The sequence below is a fragment of the Pangasianodon hypophthalmus genome, chromosome 2, assembly GCF_027358585.1.
Source record: "Pangasianodon hypophthalmus isolate fPanHyp1 chromosome 2, fPanHyp1.pri, whole genome shotgun sequence".
In the NCBI taxonomy this organism is placed as follows: domain Eukaryota; kingdom Metazoa; phylum Chordata; class Actinopteri; order Siluriformes; family Pangasiidae; genus Pangasianodon; species Pangasianodon hypophthalmus.
In genome coordinates this window covers 20,448,138-20,468,206 of record NC_069711.1, presented here as the reverse complement: position 1 = coordinate 20,468,206, position 20,069 = coordinate 20,448,138, and the positions used below count along the sequence as shown (strand labels likewise).

Genomic DNA, 20,069 nt, shown 5'->3' with positions numbered 1-20,069 from the left:
GCAAGGAAATCAGCTTAATCCTGCTGAAACATGACACAAACTCTTTTATCCCCCTAGCTCTGTCATCGGCTAGTACCTGTATCAGTCATCCAGTTACATCTCTGACCACACTACAAGACTCAAACATCTACACACTACAAGACTCATAAACATCAAACTTAACTCATTCTGGAATCAGACTGACTAGTTTACCTTCTTACTCCACCAGATCATCTGATTGAGGCCATGACCTAGAAAGGCACTCCTAAGCCTGAATATTTCCCCCGAAATAAAAAAAGAAAAAACTTCCGGCATTATGAATGTGATGGTAAGTGCATATCCAGTGGTATAGAGAAGGCCTCCAGTGTGTGAGTCATCTGCTAAAGTACAGAGAATTATTGGGCAGTATCTGCACTCTTCTACTAAAATAATAATTATCGTGCCAAATTTTAAGGCAACATTCTGTTATGATTTCTGACGTTCTGGAAAAAGAATACATTTACATATGTATATGCAATCTGCAGGGAGAAAATCCTTCCCAACAAGGCAGACACTGGTAAATGTGTAATAATATTTTAGTAAAATATTATGCTATTATTGCAAACTGTAATAAAATACTAGACAGTTATCATAAAAATATAATCCTGAACCATGTCATTGGATCTGTTTTGCTACTGCATAACAAAGCACTGTACTTTCACACATGATTCTGAAAATCTTCTGGTTCTCAATCATTTATTTTCATGAGTAATAAAGATTGTGCAAATGAGCTTTTCGCCTTTAAAAGGAAATCAGAGTGTGATCAGAAAACAACAGCATGAAGCTCAAGACAGGACAGCTGGGGCTCTCATTAAACCAGAATGTTCTCCTTACATCTCTCACCCGCTGTCCAATCCCTGCCTGGCTCTTGCAGCACGTCCCTGAGCATGTAAAAAAAAAAAAAAAAAAAGCCCCACTGTGTGTGTGTGTTTGTGTGTGTGTGTGTGTGTGTTTGTGTGCCTGTGCGTGTGTAAATGAGTGAGAGAGATGTGTGTAGAGAGTGTGAGTAATATGCATACACAGGAACAGATTGGAGCAAGAAGCCCATGACTCATTGAGAAGAAGGAGTTTAAGATTAGCACACCGCCACTCTCTCTGCCTCCTCTGAACACACACACACTCTTACTAACATCACTGGTGTCTGTCACTTCACATTACACGCTTGTGCTCTAACATATGCATGTGCAAAGTGAACCACAACATATAACCACATAAGGACATTGGGGGATATAAATGACTGGTCAAATATAAAACAGAATTGCACATATTATTGCATGAAAATAACCTCAGAACCCGATACATACCCTCAACATCAACTGAACCATACTGAGTAGGTAGATATTTGATGCTACAATATATATTCTGTGACGTATAGGATGGAAAATATTCTTATCATGGATAACACAATAATATTGTCACTATGGATCTACTTAGGAAGCAACTGTATAGGTAGGCAAGTATTTAGGCAGGATTTGTGTACTCCTGAGAACTGTCCCTGTCAGCAAGCAGTATAACAGCAAATGTCTTCTAAGGTGCATAATCTGACTATTACTTCCTGCCTCATAGCTAATATTTCCTTTACTGCTTTGATTTTAAATAAGTAACATTTTCACAATTTCTCTGCTTACTCCATGCCAAGTGTCTCAAGTTTGCTTCGTTAGTTTTGCACAAGAGCTCCAAGACTAATGTAGCTAAGTGCCATCTAAATCATCTCAATCACTTTTAATGCACCAAATCTAAAAAAATACATATCTCCTATCTGATGCTGATGGTTTTTTACAGAGATGTAATTCCAGTTTGAAAGTGATTGCTAGTACTGTTTTTAGCTATACCATGCAATTTTAATTTTAAAACTTGGGGAATAATGGGTCAGAACCAGACAAGCAAGTCAGTTTAAGGTTATTTAACAACTTGAGGCAACCATGTGAATATTTAGACAAGCAGTTTGCACAATGCTAAACTGGTAGTTATAAGGTTCCCTTTCGTGTTCCCTTTACTTGTCTGAGCGAATACATCTGGGGTAAAAAGATGGGGTAAAAAGAAAAAAGAAAAAAAAAAAAAACATAGTGTCCGACTATTGCTTTGAGTGCATTTGTGCTGCAGCCCGGGACATATTTACATTTTCTACTATACGTACTGCAGAAAACTGCAACGTGTCGGAAATATGCCTTTATGTCTTTTTTAATTTAATGTCTTTTGCACGTGTCTCAACCATAAGTATACTTACAGTATTTTAACTCTATAAGTGAAACAAGAGAAAATGGCATTTAAAGACTCCATTCTGACTGCGGCATCATGCGAACATCACCGATATTTTGACAGCAGGAATCTGATTACAAACTGACTTGATAAAGCTTATGTCTGCTTCATCACAGTGCGTAGATATCCAACAACTGCAACAAAGTGTGACATTCACTGTAAGAGGACATCACAGTTAGCTAGCAAAGTTTAAGCAGACTGACTGTTAAAACAGAATAGAATAGGTAAGAATAAAATGGTTTTTAAAAAAGTCCACATTAGTTTTGTAAAATATATTTATTATTCCATAAAGAATAGTGGTCAAATTAGGTTATCGTCATTTCTGACTCTTAAAATTCAGCCGCAGTAACATCATGATAATAATGTAAGCAGTGATAAATATTAAGATTTAATATCAGCTCAGGGTTAAGGAATGTGGACTTGTGCTCCATGTTCTGCTCAAAGTCTATACTGTTCAAAAATGCACGCTGAGAGAGACCATGACACATTGATCAGAGCAGCAACATCTAAAGAGCCTCAGATTCAGCAGGAGAAAAGACACAGTGACAAGCTGCATCCCTGCAGACTCCTTACAGTGTCACTCACCTAAATAACTCCGGGTTTAGATTCAGTCTGATCCCTGCATTCTAATTGCACTGTCATAGAAACAATATGTTCACTTCTTTTTATTCATCAGTGTGTGATCTGCTTTCATGCAAAACCCCCAAAAAGCACTAGCCACAGAATATTAAAGAACATAATTATATAGTGGGTTGATATAAAATTCTTTACTCAATTACACCAACATATACATATATAGAGCCTACAATACCACTAACTTATAGCAGCATATTAAAACATAAAAAAGTGATACTTTACATTGTGTTTCTTGTCCGAGTCCGCCATGCAATTCTCTGCTACTCGCCACACAACACAGAGACTGTCTCAATCCTGTCTCAACAAAATATTAACACTGACTAGGAATATTTCATTACTGATCACTCTCATAGCAACTCCACTGAATTTTACAGAAAACAAAGGCAAGTGACATGGACTAAGAAAAAAAGAAAGCATCTATTTTCTACCTGTCAAAAATACATCCTTCATTCCAAAGACAATTAAGGGATAAATGTTAAGCCTATTATAGTTTAAATCAGAGTGAAACTTTTACTCTGATTTACTCTCCCTGCATGAAGTTAGAAATTTTACCCTCCCTGCATGAAGTTAGAAATTTATGACTTCTGTTAGAGGTTTGTATGCTATTTGAAAAAAGAACTCTACAGGGTTCAAGGGTTCAAAGCTTTTCAAAACCCATTTTGTAGGGAATTATAGGGTTCTACCTAAACTTTTAAAGCACGGGTTCCCAAGCTAGGGGTCACAGCCCCATGTGGGGTCACTTGATTTACAAATGGGGCTGTGAGAAAATCTCCTGTGAGAAAACAGATTTTTGGGTGCTACTATTTTGAAATTGGAAGTCACATTCAAACAAACCACATATAAATTAAGAGTGTACATGATATTTTAGTCTTTTTTTCACTACACTCCGACACCCAGCACTAGCATCATAGGTCAGCAATAAAAATAGTCAAATTTCTCCATCCATCTCCCTGATCGGTGGCGTTGATCATGTGACTCTGATTCAGTGGAACATGAGAAGTCAAGAAAACAAAACAAGTAGAACTCAACACCAATGGCATCAACGGGGATGCCTCCGCCACCAACAGCTATAGTTTTTGAACAGAAACAGAAAAAAAACGCGTCATCCCAACTGGCTGATACTGTAGCATTACAATTTCCTTTCACTGGAACTAAGAGGCCCAAACATGTTCCAGCATGACAATGGCTTGCCAAGGTTGGAGTGGAAGAACTCAGATGGCCTGCACAGAGCCTCAACCCCACTGAACACCTCTGAGTAAACTGAAATGCCGACTGCACCCCAGGCCTGACGTCACTAATGCTTTTGTGGCTGAATGGGACGTTTGACATTTGACCTCACTGTGACCTTGACTCTGTTTGGATCAGTTCTAAATTCAAATCAGTTCATATATAGGTTACAGTGATAATTCTATATAAATCCTAAACCACTTGTTCATGAGATCTCCCGCTAATGAGAATCCCAGATGGACACATGGACAGACGGATGCATAGACAGATGAACAATCTAGTGGTGCAGGCATTAAAATTAAACACTTTCAGACAAACCTGATTTGAGAATTCAACAGTGCAGTGGTATAAAAGATAATACACATTTGTCAGTCATATCTTACAGTTGCTGCTGGTTACATGCTTTGGAGTCTGTTGGAAAAAAATATTTTAGAGTGGCATCCACGTTTTTTACATTTTAGAGACTCCTGTGAAAAGGCCAAAGCACTCAGTAAAGACAAACTAATGCAGGGGGTGTTAAGTCACACTGTACAATGTAATTTATAAAAGGATAAGGAAAAAATACAAAAAAAAAATAAATAAATCCCATGCAATCTATTACAAAATCTCAGCTTTCATCTTCACTACTGGAATTAACCAAGCAAATTATGCACCAGTAACATGCTGTTAATCGCATCACTAGTTGATGAAACACTAAAGTTGAAATGATAACACAGTTGTCATACAGCATGGGACAGGACAATCAGTGAATGAAATATGAGCCAAAGTGAACTGACTTTAAAGAAACAGTGTGAGTTTGTATGTATGTGCCCTAGGGAGCACTGCATTACATGCACTTCTACTGAACTGCACAGATGTACATTCTCCCCCATATACAAGTATGACTCACTCACCAAGGAGCAAACACATCAAAGCCTGATGCACATTATATAAAATCAAGCTTTTACATATTTCACGCGCATGTAAGAAGGAGGCACAGGCATGCTCATGCTCGCCCTCAAGTCCAAATGATTTCTGTTACAAATTCCACCTGCTTAATGGATACCGGAGATTCCTTTACAAGCAGGCTCGAGCACTGCTGAATTATAAATCATCTACAAGTTCTTGAAAGGGATATGGCTATTGAATCATTCATCTCACACTTTGTACTTTACTTATATCCCTTACAATAAATCACTAAACAGTTGCTGAGATGTTACTCAGTTAGGAAAGGGACTTTTTCCAGTCTGGTCACTTTCATGAATGATAAATGTGTGATGCATTTAAAACAAAAACTGTTCCTTTAGCTGACTTTACACTAAATCAACAAAAGCAAATACTTTCAAGACATACTGTTCTAATTCTTACTTAAATTACTAACCATCCATCTTAGAAGCTCATGAAAATGACTAGGACAAAAACTTCAAACTTCTGACCTGTCTGGTTAAAGTGATTGAGCAGTACTGCCTCTGGTGAGCAAAATGGTAGTAACTCAAACGTGTAACTCTAGATCCTGGGCTTGGAAAAGGAAAGTTGGACCCTCATCTCATCGTAACCTATATTCTGCTACTACACATGGTGTAGTTCATTCGTATTCACACAGAATCATATCTGTAGTGTTAGTTTTCCATATTAGCATTCTAGATTTGCTGTATCACACACCTTCTCATTTCTGATTGAATTAAATCAAAAAGGAATTAAAAAAAACTCCATAGGTACTGGGTTTCAAATGAATTCTAACAAACAGCAAAAAATATAAAGGTAAAATTACATTAACCTATCTAATTATAAAGCCTACAAAAGATTCAAAGCATACAGAAAATTCAACACTGAATGAATTTTTACCATGTTAATTAATTCCTATAGTATTGAATTAACTTTGTGTTTTTAATATTTAAAAATACATGTTATATGCAAATACAGATCAAATATGCTAATACAGCAACCAATTAGAATTTTGTAATTTGCATAATGCTAACTGGCATACACTGGCTTTAGTTCCCTTTTTTCTACACTAGCATATATTTTTTATTATTAAAATGTATTTTACCTGTTTAACTGGGATTGTATAAATAAATAGGGCCCAGTCAATGCCAGAAGTCTTCATTATAACATGATAATAGCTTTAAGAGAGTAAACAACAATAACAAAAAACTTGTAGAGACGCATTAGCCTTACCTTAACCTTAGTACTAACGATGCATAAGCAGTCCATTGTGTTCAGTGCATTCACCATCTCCTCCTAGCAGCCCTGTGTCTCAGCGTGAGCGGCGGGAGTGTGTGTGAGAACACAGAAACATGAAGCTCGGTACAAACTTCTCATCTGATCCAGCTCTACACATCCACCCCAGCTCTGTCCCAAGCTGCACTCTACTGCACTAAATAACCACACACACACACATCACCAGCACATATTATCACAGCCATGAGTTATAGTCCAGCAGGATGTAGATTTGGACAAAGCCATGCTGCTCAAAAGAACCAAGTGTGTACCGACGCTTTTTCCACAAGAGGATGCTGAGGAAAACTCTGCACACACATTCCTGTGTGTGTGTTTGTGTGTGTGTAAGAGAAAGAGAGAGAAAAAGAGAGAGAGAGAGAGAGAGAGAGAGAGAGATCACAAGCAACGTTCACATTAGTGTGAGAAATTAATGAGTTATTATTATAGAATTAATGATATTATAAATGCATGAACTCCACAAGGGATCTATTGCTGTAAGATACATAATGCCATGTGCAAACGCTGTAGAGCAATCTTTGTTTCATTTCATTTCTGAAAAGAAACATCTAAAAACAAGAACTGAAACACTTACACCATTACAGTAAAAGGGTGTTAATTCTTATCATTCTTCATTGTTAATAATTCCATTGGTGAAACATTTGAAGATGCTGCATAGGCGATTCTGAAGTTAAAGCGGTACAGTCTGCGATTTTTAGCTGTTGGGTTGTTTGTACCTTTTCTAACATGTTCACGTCTCATACTCAGTCAATTTTATTAAATCGTTCTGCCTTGGTGCTTAGTCAATAGTTTCTGGTAGTTTCCTGGTAACTCAACTAGGACTGAAACAACCTGCATTTTACTTTCTTTAGGCTACATTTAAAGCTTTTCATACACTTTTCTCCATTTCAGTGCTAAATACACAACTTTATCTGGTTTAGGCATTTGATCCATTCAAAAGTTGATGGAAAAGACGTGTTTGGGTTGTTAGCTTAAGAAGTCAGAGTGCAATGTCAATAAACAAAGTGAAAGTGAAGAGATGATATTCGATCAACTTAAACTTTTCTCACTAAAAAGGGAAAACCTCTTTTGAAGGGTTTTGTCTAGAATGAAATAAAGATGGACAAATTGAAAAACATCTTTAGTGTAATATATGAGTAAATGTAGTACTTTTAAAAATTCAATATTGTAATATCATAAACATTACATAAGGTTAGGAAACTGTCACAGTCAAATCAACAAACATTATCCTTGATTATGTTAAGATAATGTTAAGATGTCTAATCTAAAAGCATTAAAAATGCAGACAGCAAGGCTACGCAGCAACAGCAGAAACACTCATGCTGTTTGCGCCACATCATTAAGCATATAATTACAGATGCCAGAACGACAAACTAAATTCAGGCTCATTTTTGAAATTGCTTCAAACATTTTAGGAATACCTCCAAATCAAAGGTCCGATTGTCCTTTTTTTTTTTTTCATGGAAATTCTTCACATTTTGTAGTGTTCACATGTAAACATCCTGATAAGCAGGTTATGCAGATTATCCAAAGCAGATATCTGAAGTGTTTTCAGAAAGGAACCCACACTTATCTGCAACAACATGATCTATTTTTTGTTGCTGCTGTGTGTTTAAATCTGATATGTATGCTTGAAACAACAAATATACATTGTCTTCCAATAGCAAGCATCACATTTTCTATAAATACTATAATTAGATTGTTCAACAGAGAAATTTGATTAACCATGAAATGGAGTTTACACCCTGCTGTCACATGCTCTTTTGAGTAGATAGGAATGTGCAGGAGGAGTTTATAAAGCAGAGCCCAGTGGCAGAAAAAGCTAAAGAGACTGAGATTTATCCAGCACTCAACTTTCACCTTGAGACTTGGAGAACAGGAGACTGCCACATGTTTCACTCGAGAGGCTTTACCAGTTCTATTAAGGAGCTTCTGCTGAAAACATGAAGTCTCGACCAGTGAGGGTTGAAATATCTTCCGGACTAAATACAGAAATCCTCCTCTTGTAAAAGTAACATTTCAAAGATGAAAAAGTCTTTAAAGGTTGGAGGGGAAAAAAATATTTCTCTGCTTGTGAAGGTAAAACATTTCTGTGGTTAAAAAAAATTGCAGAGACTAATGCTAAATTCATGGCGCCTTCTAAGTTCCCACCTTGGCAAGGTCGAAGTGGAAAACATGGATGCCTCCTCAAAAACAAGTGGTTTGTTTGCTCTGTCAGAGCACGTAAAGCTCATAAAAAGCTACTTTAACTGCATTTTTACAGTTACAGGCCTGAATGGCTATTGGTTCTGTTCTACTATAGTGAACTTCAAACATTCATGGAACATTTTGGACTGAAATTGCAGCAAAGCAACAACAGCGAACAACAGCGAGTTGCTTAGCAATAAGCTAGCCAGCACATAATAAAGAAGTGTTAGCAACAATCTAGGCTGCTAACTTTAGTGATAACTCTAATGTTGATGTTTACCTGCTCCAAACAGCAATTAGTCTGGCCACTGATATAGAATTAACCAAGTACTGTGTCTGTATATTAACTGATCTAAAGCTAATGTGGCTATAAACTAATTTAAATATAGAGAAGAGGAACTTTACACTGTTTACACTGAGAGCGGCAACGTTGATTTGACATCACTCCGTAAATGGTTAAGGAACTGGTAGCTGAGAAGACTACCCCAAGTTAACGAGTTGAAATTTCAAGTTGAGGGTTTTTTTTCAAGTGGCTTTTACCAGTTGTAGGCAGGGAATTACAAGTTCGCCTCAAACACAGCATAACTGTCCAACTGAGATGAGTGACCAATCACATTCGAGAATTCAACAGCACTGTGGTATAACAGAATTTATAACACTGCTGCTGATGTTAGACTGGCTGGATATACACTGCACATGGGGTGAATATCTCCCTTCGCTCCTTTTGCCTGTGCCTTGCCGCCTGAGAACCCATCTGTCAAAAAATGCAGGACGTGAATAAACCTGACAATCATGAATTTGTGGATTTTAAATAAATTAGCAAATTATCTTTTTCAACTGAGCTACTCTCATAAACCTAGCTCTTAAAGGGCATTAGATGTTAAATATATTTAAAGAAGTATGATAGACTTATGTTAAAATATTCCTTATTTATTTTTGTCCATTTATAGTGACATCCACTGACATGCATTCCCAATCAAGTCTGCTATTACAATACAGTACTTATCAATAAATACAAAAAATGCTCAAAATTTGCTGTAACATACACTGAAGAAAGAACATGGTTGTGACAACTACGAATTTTTTGTCCATTTCTTCTAACTAGAACTATCTGTAACCGGTACAACTGCATACAGACAATGGAAAGATGTCTTTTCTCTGACTGCTCACCACTATGTGGCTGCTGCTATTAATCTGCATAAATTTAAAAGCAGCTCAACTTTTCTTGCTGCTTGCTATACCACAATTTTTTCACTACTCCTCAGTGGAAATGAATAGAAGAGCAGTGGACATCTAGCCTTAGGCTTAATTTACCACTGCTCCTTACTGCAAACCTGGCATCCCTGTCCTCATTTACAAGAACATGTAAGACTATTCTCTACATCTGAAATTACCACAACTAATTCACAGGGAATTGTATGGTGGACACTCTACACAACTGGATTTAAAAAAAAAACACATGTAATTGTAGAGATGGTGAAGTTTTCTGTGAAGAGATGTTTGTTTAGTGTTTTTTGGAAGGAGTCTCCAGTTTCAGTACTTTATAACAATCAAATGTAAAGCTTTTCGTTTAAATTTTCCGACTTTCACAAAGTCTTCAAGATAGAGCTTTGTGGAACCAAGAGATACTGAAACAGATTCTTTCCAAGAGCTGTAACAATTATCAACAAACTCTAAATCACACACCCACTTCTCAAGACTGTTTAATATTTTGCAATCACAGCACCTTAATCCAAACACTCTTGCATTCTTTTGCACCTTTGCACATTCTTTCTGCACAGTTACTCTTTTGTTGTTGCTATGCTCTCGTGTGTGTGTGTGCGTGTGTGTGTGCATGGGGGGAGTGGTATGTTGTCCCTGTGTGTCTGCACCTTGTACCAAGACAAATGTACATGCTTGGCAAAATAAAGTGATTCTGATTCTGATGTAACTATAAATGTTGGCAAATTGACGTGGTGTAATAGGAATAAAACAGTTGAGGACATGCTGTTATTAGAACCTAATCAAATTTATTCATAATTACTTTCGTATAAAAGTAAGCCTTCTCACTCGCAAGGCACTGAGCTTATAACCACAAACGCCTTTAAATACCCATATAATGTAAGGCTCTTTGCATGCAGCCTTGGCTGGCGAGTTACACGTTTGTACAGCCCATTTATATATTATTGACTATATTATCAGCCTAGTTAGTAATTAACTGGAAAGGTAACGGTCACATTACAATGACTTGACAGACATTTGAGATAGAGAGGCGGTTTCTCTATGTGCACAAGATATTCATACCTTTAAATATACATAGGTATAAAAATGTTTTCAGATCAGTTTCAAGTGGTGTAAATCTTTACCATACTCATCAATACATATCAAGGGCATATCCATTTGTATGACTGATTTTAAATATGGCCCATCCTCCTGGATGTTACAATGGGCAGATAAACTGAAAATACACACTCTAGCAGTGCCTACTATTAGACACTCCTTGCTCTTCCTTCCTCCTCTTGTCAAACACAATTTCAGTTCGTTTTGGTGTGAGAACAGCTCAAGCTGCTGCCTCAGCAAAAACAACCTGAAGAGAAATCTGACCATAAAGACTACAAATTACAATCACATCTTAAAGGCTGATCAGTGAACATGGGTGTAATCAGTGTAGGCATATACAGTAATTTCATTTAAAATGAACAGATTAGCGAAGAGAGAAAGATTTTCATGCTTACCTTACTAGTGCGGGTTTCTGATGTCACATTTTTAGCAGGAGTACAAGGCTCTGCTGGTTTTATGGGCTCTGTAGACTCAGTCTGTTTCTCCTGTATGGTTACTTCATAAAATTCCTGGATATCTGGAAGGGGGTTAAAAAAAATATTAAAATATAACATTAAAACCACTGACAGGTGAAGTAAATAACATTGATTATCTTGTTACAATAGCACCTGTCAAGGGGTGGGATATATAAGGCAGCAAGTGAACAGTCAGTTCTCGAAGTTGATGTGTTGGAAACAGGAAAAATAGGCAAGCGTAAGGATCTGAGCGATTTTAACAAGGGCCAAATTGTGATGGCTAGACGACTGGGTCAGAGCATCTCCAAAACGGCAGATCTTGTGGGGTGTTCCCGTATGAGGTAGTTAGTAAATACCAAAAGAGGTCCAAGGAAGGACAACTGGTGAACTGGCGACAGGGTAATGGGCGCCCAAGGCCCACTGATGCACGTGGGGAGTGAAGGCTAGCGTGTCTGGTCTGATCCCACAGAAGAGCTACTGTAGCACAAATTGCTGAAAAAGTTAATGCTATCTATGATAGAAAGGTGTCAGAATACACAGTGCACTGGAGCCTGCTGCATATGAGGCTGTGAAGCTGCAGACCTGTCAGAGTGCCCATGGTGACCTCTGTCCACTGCTGAAACCGCCTACAATGGGCAGGTGAGCATCAGAACTGGACCATGGAGCAATGGAAGAAGGTGGCCTGGTCCGATGAATCATGTTTTCTTTGGCATCATATGGATGTCCGGGTGTGTGTGAGTCGCTTATCTGGGGAAGAGATGGCACCAGGATGCACTATGGGAAGAAGGCAAGCTGGTGGAGGCAGCATGATGCTCTGGGCAATGTTCTGCTGGGAAACCGTGGGTCCTGGCATTCATGTGGATGTTACTTTGACACGTACCACCTACCTAAACATTGTTGCAGACCAAGTACACCCCTTCATGGAAACGATATTCCCTAATGGAAGTGACCTCTTTCAGCAGGATAATGCTCCCTGTCACACTGCAAAAATTGTTCAGGAATGGTTTGAGGAACATGACAAAGAATTCAAAGTGTTGACTTGGACTCCAAATTCCCCAGATCTCAATCCAATCGAGCATCTGTGGGATGTGCTGAACAAACAAGTCTGATCCATGGAGGCCCCACCTCGCAATTTACAGGATTTAAAGGATCTGCTGCTAACGTCTTGGTGCCAGATACCACAACACACCTTCAGAGGTCTTGTGGAGTCCGTGCCTTGACGGGTCAGAGCTGTTTTGGCAGCACATGTGGGACCTACACAATATTAGGCAGGTGTGTGTGTGTGTGTTTATATACAAATATTATAAATAAAATACAGACAATTAATTGTAACTTAGAAATAGTTAATGAAAATATTTCTTCATGCTACAGAAATTTGCATCCATATATTCAGTGAGCACTTCTGTTTGACACCAAGTGGAAAAAAAACTACCTGGGTTGAGTTTCCCAAAAGCATCACAGCACAACAAAGGTCATCGTTAAATGGCAGAGAGACCATCACAATGAACACGCTCTCTCTCCCAGGTAAGATGATCTTAACTTTGCGATGCTTTTGAGAAACTCAGCCCTGGATAAACAGTCTCACTTTAGCGTCTCTGCCAGAAAGTTAAAGACGAGCTGCTCAGACAAAGAGAGAATGCGGTGTGCAAAGCCAGATTCAGACAACAGGTATTTTGTGTCCAAAGCCTGTGAGGTCAATCTGATAGATTGGTCTGAGAAAAAAAAAAACAGCACTGTGTCTGTCATTGAAGAGGCTGTGAGCTGGTGTATGACAGGAACTACCCTCATCTTACGACTGTACACTCAGATTCACTGCTGCTGTGAGGGTGTGATTCTGGGCCTTTTTCACACACTACATGGCCAAAAGTTTGTGGATGGATGGATGGATGTATGTGGTTCTTCCCCAAACTGTTGCCAAACTTCAAACTCAGATGAGACAGAGTAAAGGAGCATTGCGGAGTGTCTATAAGAAGAGGTCCATGTATACCCAAACAGGCATTCTGGACCGTAACACAGTTTCCCAAATGGGTTTACTCATTCACATAAGACACTCGGCTTCAACAATGATATTTTAACATGTTCTACATATTTTACAGGTTATATCTGTACAAGTAAGAAATTTAAAAAAGTCGACTATTGCACCGTTAACTAACACAGCTTTTTATCAATAATAGCAGTATTACATTCAGCTCAATATTACATGAATGCACCCAATATTACATTACAGTGTTTTATGATAAGGAGCTGGTCAAACATTCAGTATTTACACATTCAAACATTCAGTCATACTCTTCATACACAAAAAATAACTACAGTACAACCTTTTAATGACTTATATGTGCAAGGATATATTTTTTTTAATGTAATGTTCTTTTTTTTTTGTAATATTCCATGTGAACATTTGTTGTAAGTGGTAGACTATTTTATCCATATATTTACATATAAATCATACGGCAGACATTTTCATATAAACTACTTACAAGTCAGAATCAGATCCAAGCTGAGCAGCTGAGGGATTAGGGCCTTGCTTAAGGGCCCAGTAGCAGCACTTTAAAGTATTTTAAGTAATATCCCATGATTCATATCAGTTCTCACAGATTTACAGTTAATTCTTTAAAGATTTACATTGGTTCCTTAATGTGCATTTTTAATGTGCAAGATTTACATTGGCTCCTAATTATGACTTTTTAATTTGAGATTATGAAAATGCAAAGTGCTATATATTATTATTATTATTATTATTATTATGTGACTCTGTACGCTAAATAATTATATAATAATTATTACAATCATTTTAAAATATCCCATGCCACCAGGCTAAATTTTCACTAACATCTCAGCAATAATTTGACTCTTGGAATGCTTATTTTTAAAGTGTCTTATTTTACCTATTTTCTGGAACACTTTTAATACACATAAAAACCTGTTAAAATCTCACTGCCTCAGCAAAGCTACAGAGCCAAGTGGCTTTCAGGGTTAATGGACCACTCTTTGGAAAGTCTACCTGATAGGCCTCTACATCCTGTCCTACAAATCCCTCGACAGCTCAGCTTACTTACTTCATACTTCATATACACACACACACACACAAACACACACACACACACACACACACACAGCATAGTCATATGTGTCTTACTCTTACTTAAAATAGTGGAGTGTTACTGGAGTGTTACCATGAAGCCTACTATTTTATTACTGTTGTATTATAGATTTTTGCTTTGTTTACATTACTTAGCGTATATTAATGCTGAAGTAGGTTCTTTATGTTAACTAATGTTGCAGTTCAGTCCAGCTTAGTTTGGTATTTTATAAGTAAGACCTGGCCAATGGGCAGAAATTCCAAACACAACATAACACCACAAGACAACAACCAACTAAAAATATAACACATCAAATCAAAATATTCATTCATCCTCAGTAACCGCTGTATCCTGGTCAAGGTCGCGGTTCATCCGGGGTCTATTCCAGGATCACTGGCCATGAGGTAGAAACACATCCTGGATGGAACGCTACTCCAACACACACACACACACACTCACAGACACACACACACGTTCACACCTAGGAGAAATCACATGTAGATGACCCACATAATAGCATGTTTTTGGGATGTGAGAGGAAACCAGGGACCCGAGAGGAAAGTCATGCAGAAAACACCACATACACAATAATTCAAGCTCAGGATCAAACCATGGACCCTGGAGCTATGAGGCTGCTAAGTCACCCGCTGCACCACCTTGCCGCAACTCAAAATATTAAAATATTAAAATTTCAAAATAACAATGCAACAACACTAACACAGATGTGAACCTAACTCTAACCGGACATACGAACAAACTAAAGACTGTAAGAACACAAAACTAGTGAGAAGCTCATTTCCACACTGAGCGCCATTGCACACAGTTCCAAATATCCTTCTACAAAGAACAGAACAATGCTCAAGGAAGTAAACAGAGCCAAATGCTCTGCTGCTTGGAAATAAGGTACAGACCTGACCACTTTCCCTTGCCAGCAAACCACTCTATACTAGTAACCGGAAGGTTGTGATTTCAACTCCCAGAACAGACAGAGAGCCAACACTGAGCACTCTTAACTTCTCAGCTCTTTGCTTAAATTAAATTCTGGCTCAGTTGTAAGTCGTTCTGGAGAAAAACTTTGGCCAGGAAGTGTAATGTAATTTTAGAACAGAACTGTTTTCAGCTACGCAAAAATATAATGATTAGCACCTTCTCTTTTCTGTTTGCTGAGTTCACACCTAGAGGGGAAAAAAGTATTTCGTTTATTCATTGTGTGCATTGTTTGCTGTGTGACACCTCAGTCTAAACAGAGCAAGTCCAAAGTGCCTATAAAAAGCAATCCTTAATATTATCAGTAAAGTAAACTGAACAAATTTATATAGCAAACGAGTAAACATCCAATATTTGAATGTGATACAATTTATTTATATGCATTTCAAAGCACCTTCAAATGATTGATTATATTTAAACAATGCTGGTTACACTCTAAATTTATGATTCTTATACACTTGTTTCAGATTGTTGTCTTTCTGCACAACAGCGTTTCAATTTCTGTATTTCTGTATTAAAGAAAAATGTAAGTGCAGTGGCTCTGAACACCTCAAAAATCTTTAAATCCAGGCACGTGAGTTTATATTAGAAAAAGACTCACGCAAGTAAAGCATCTTATCAAAATGACCAAAACAGCACCATGTAACAGAGATGAGCCAATACATTTAATAACAAAACATAATTTAATAGTGCAGAGTTCCTCAATATTACACAGATATTTATACTGTCATGGAAAAGAAGAAAGAAAAAAAAAACTATTTTGTAACTCTGGGAGTGCTCTTCAGACCAAGATATTGTGAAATGCAAAATAGTCACTACTCTACTAGGAAGAATATTTCCACAGTAGGTAAGTATTTAAAAGTTTTCCATATTGCATAAATAGGTCAATATTTCCATTATTCTTTCATTCTGAATATTTGAAAAACTCATAGAACTTTTATTTTTTAAATAATATCATTATGACCAAAAAGGGATACTAGCCTCAAAAAACTGAAGATTTAACATCAACTGTTCAGACTTCTTGTAACTACATACCCTCTTCTGTCAGTGACACTGCAGTTACTTAAAAACTTCTATTACTTACCTACTAGGCAGTATTACTGACTCTGTTTAACATCAGCTTTGCCTGAATATTTATCCCACTTCTCACAAACCCCTTAAAAGAGACACTGAACCTTCATTAATCTTTTTTTTTTTTTTCAAAAGATATGCATAGACAGTTAGAGGACTGATATATTACATATATATATATATATATATATATATATATATATATATATATATATATATATATATATATATATATATATATATTTCACTTCTCTCTCTCTTTTGCCGCTGTTCTACAGCCTTAAGAGCAAACCCTAAAGCCACCTCGAGCGCTGAACGCAAATACCTGCTGCAGGTGGGGGAAAATAGTTGACATTGCTGAAACTAGCTGCTGAGTGTGTGAAATATGCAGTGGTAAGGTCAAACCTGTTTCACCATTTCTTGCCATGCAAAAAGCAAGAATATAATCGCAGCACAACAGTGGATTTCTCTTTATTTCACCATGCAAATGCTTACCTATCAGGGCATGGAAGAGCGAGCTCTGAAATACGCTGATAACTCTGTCGATGGAGTGTCGAAGCTGGGCATCCTCTGGCTGATTCAGCTTTGACCTGTATTCTTCAAGGAGTTCCAGCGCTCGCTGTGTATCTGAAATGTTCAAATAAGAAAGCTCACAACCTGAGGCATAAAAACCACACAAAACTACATGATTTATAGACTGGGGTACAGGTTCCCAATCTTGGTTCTGGAGTATCCTGTCCTACACGTTTTAGTATTTTCCCTGCTCTATCACACACACTTGAAGGATCAAATGTGCAAGGAGCAGGGGAAACACTTATATTTGTAGGTCAGGGGTATACTCCAGGACTAGGGAAGAGAAACTATGGAATGGGGTAAAAGAAATAATGCTGAACAATTACAGTAAAAAGCAACAGTACATACATTCACTGGCCACTTTATTAGAAACACCATAATAACACTGGACAGCAACCCCATCTGCTCTGAGAATTTTTCATGGAATGGATTCACAAGGTGTTGAAAACCCTTGTTGACGTGATTGTAATGCACAATTGCTGCAGATTTGTCTGCATATTCATGCTACGAATCTCCCATTCTACCACATCCCAAACATGCTTTACTGGATTCAGATCTGGTGACTGAGGTACACTGAAGTCATTGTCATATTCATGGAACCAATTAGAAACAACTTATGTTTTGTGACATGGTGCATCATGCTGAAAGTAGCCATTATAAGATGAATAAATTGTGGACATAAAGAGATGTTTTTGGCCAGCAACAATACTCAGATAGGCTGCTTGATTGGTATTAAGGGACCCAATGTGTGCCATGAAACCCTCCCCACACCATTACACCACCATGCTGAACTGCTGACACAAGGCAGGTACTGTCCATGGATTCTCGCTGTAGATACCTAATTCTGACCCTACCATCTGCAAGTCACAGCAGAACTTAAGACTCATCAGACCATTTTAGCAATGTTCAACTGTCCAGTTTTGGTGATCCTGTGCCCACTGCAGCCTCAGAATCCAGCTCTTGGCTTACAGGAGTCGAACCTGGCGTGGTCTTCTGCTAATGTACCCTCTGCCTCATGGTACGATGTGTTCTGAGATGCTTTTCTGCTCACCACAGTTGTAAAGTGTGGTTATTTGTGTTACTGTAGCCTTCCTGTCAACTCAAGCAACTCAACTGCTTGCAGAACTGCCACTCACTGGATGATTTTTTGTTTTCACAGCATTCTGTGTAAACTCTAGAGACCATTGTGCATGAAAATCTCAGATCAGCAGTTTCTGAAATACTCAAAGCAATCCGTCTGGCATCAACAACTATGCCATGGTCAAAATCACTGGGATCACATTTTGTCCCCATTCTGATGTTTGATGTGAACATTTACTGATGCTCCTGACCTGTATCTACATGTTTTATCCATTGCACTGCTGCCACATGATTGCTTGACTGGATAATGCAGGTGTTCCTAATAAAGTGACTGGTGAGTACACACACACACACACACACACACACACACACACACACACACACACACACATTATATATATATATATATATATATATATATATATATATATATATATATATATATATATATACACATACATACATATATATGATATTTATTTATTTATGTATTTATTTACGTGTGTGTGTGTATTTATGGCCACACAAACATGGTGTTACACCAATATCTATAATTATTTAAGGTGCACTGCAGAGTTAAATTCAAGAAATGGCAATTTCAGATGTAAAGACAGATGTAAAGACAGATGTAAAGATGCACAAATGTAAATGATGAAGATGTAAATTACCATTGCAATCTCACCTTTCTTTCTCACCGGCATGATCACATCCAAGGATCAGGATCAGGTCAAACACTCAGTAAAAAGGTTGCAAAGACTTGTCTGAACCATTTGAAAGAGTAAATCCTTAATAATCCTGAAAAATAAATCCTTGAGTGAAAGAAAGAAGTCCAGTCAAGACTTGCTAAAACCAGACTGATAAACCTTAGAAAATGAAAATGAATGGAATAGAGGTGTTACAGTTTGCGTGTATGATAACATGCAGTAAAACACACTCTTGCCAAACTTCTTGGACTGAAGCTGTTCAGTAAGTAAACGCGTCCAGGAATACCACGCAAAGTTTTTCACACTCAGATAAGTTGCTTGTCCTCAGAAATCCGCCTTTACTCGCTCCCTCGACTCCTACACGGTCCAGCGGCAAACTTCTCGGGCTCTGCCCCTCCTCTGCTGCCCTCTTAGCAGCCTCCTCAAAATCCAAACTTTCCTCCAAAATGGCGACCTGAATTATGGAAATGAATCACAGTGAGCCGACTCCCAAATGTCCCCTTGACTACCTACGTAGGTGCACTCTTTAGGGCGTGTATTAGTGAGTTTCAGTGTTGTAGGCAGTGCACTATATGTCCCACAGGGAGCTAGTTTAGGGTTCGGCCCTAATCTATCGACGCTTTTAGCTAATGTAGGAAAAGTAAATCAAGATTTTTGAGTTAGTTACTTCGTGAGTTATCCCTTTTTTTTTAAATGCTTTTATGGTTAATACTGTGACATTTTTAAATATTATTATAGATAAATTTCCTGCTAAAAGTCGAGAGATGCTAATAACATGAATGGAATCCAGTAGCTGCCAATTAGCATGTAATTTGCATAATGCTAATTAATGTGTAGTTATGTGAAGATAGCAAGTACAGCGATGTAATACTGGCCTATTATTCGTTATTTATTTATAGGGTGAAAATATAATGAAGAAATAAGACCTACTGTAGTGTCAGGTGTCACCGTTATAAGGACTATAGTATCACCATCCAAGAAACCTCACAAACCCATCATTCATTCAAACCATCATCCTCACAAACCCATCATTCATTCAAACCATCATCCTCACAAACCCATCATTCATTCAAACCATCATCCTCACAAACCCATCATTCATTCATAACCATCATACTCACAAACCCATCATTCATTCAAAACCATCATCCTCACAAACCCATCATTCATTCAAACCATCATCCTTACAAACCCATCATTCATTTAAAACCATCATCCTCACAAACCCATCATTCATTTAAAACCATCATCCT

General features: G+C 37.7%; 1 protein-coding gene across 16 annotated transcripts in view; it reads right to left on the bottom strand.

Annotated features, from left to right (window-relative positions):
- The window catches only part of dlg1a (discs large MAGUK scaffold protein 1a), a 119,634-nt gene extending 100,362 nt beyond the window's left edge, over positions 1–19,272 (bottom strand). For 8 of the 16 annotated variants that reach the window (XM_053232082.1, XM_053232088.1, XM_053232085.1 and 5 more), the window contains exons 1-3: positions 18,795–19,271; positions 16,955–17,086; positions 11,259–11,380 (exon numbers count right to left, since the gene is read on the bottom strand). In XM_053232082.1, coding sequence (XP_053088057.1) covers positions 11,259–11,380; positions 16,955–17,086; positions 18,795–18,813 — 273 coding nt within the window. In that variant the 5' untranslated portion in view covers positions 18,814–19,271. Of the gene's footprint in view, positions 1–6,297; positions 6,710–11,258; positions 11,381–16,954; positions 17,087–18,794 lie in introns of those variants that run through there. The other 8 variants (XM_053232091.1, XM_053232093.1, XM_053232102.1 and 5 more) reach the window with 5 other exon arrangements.
- Positions 19,273–20,069: the final 797 nt, after the last annotated feature.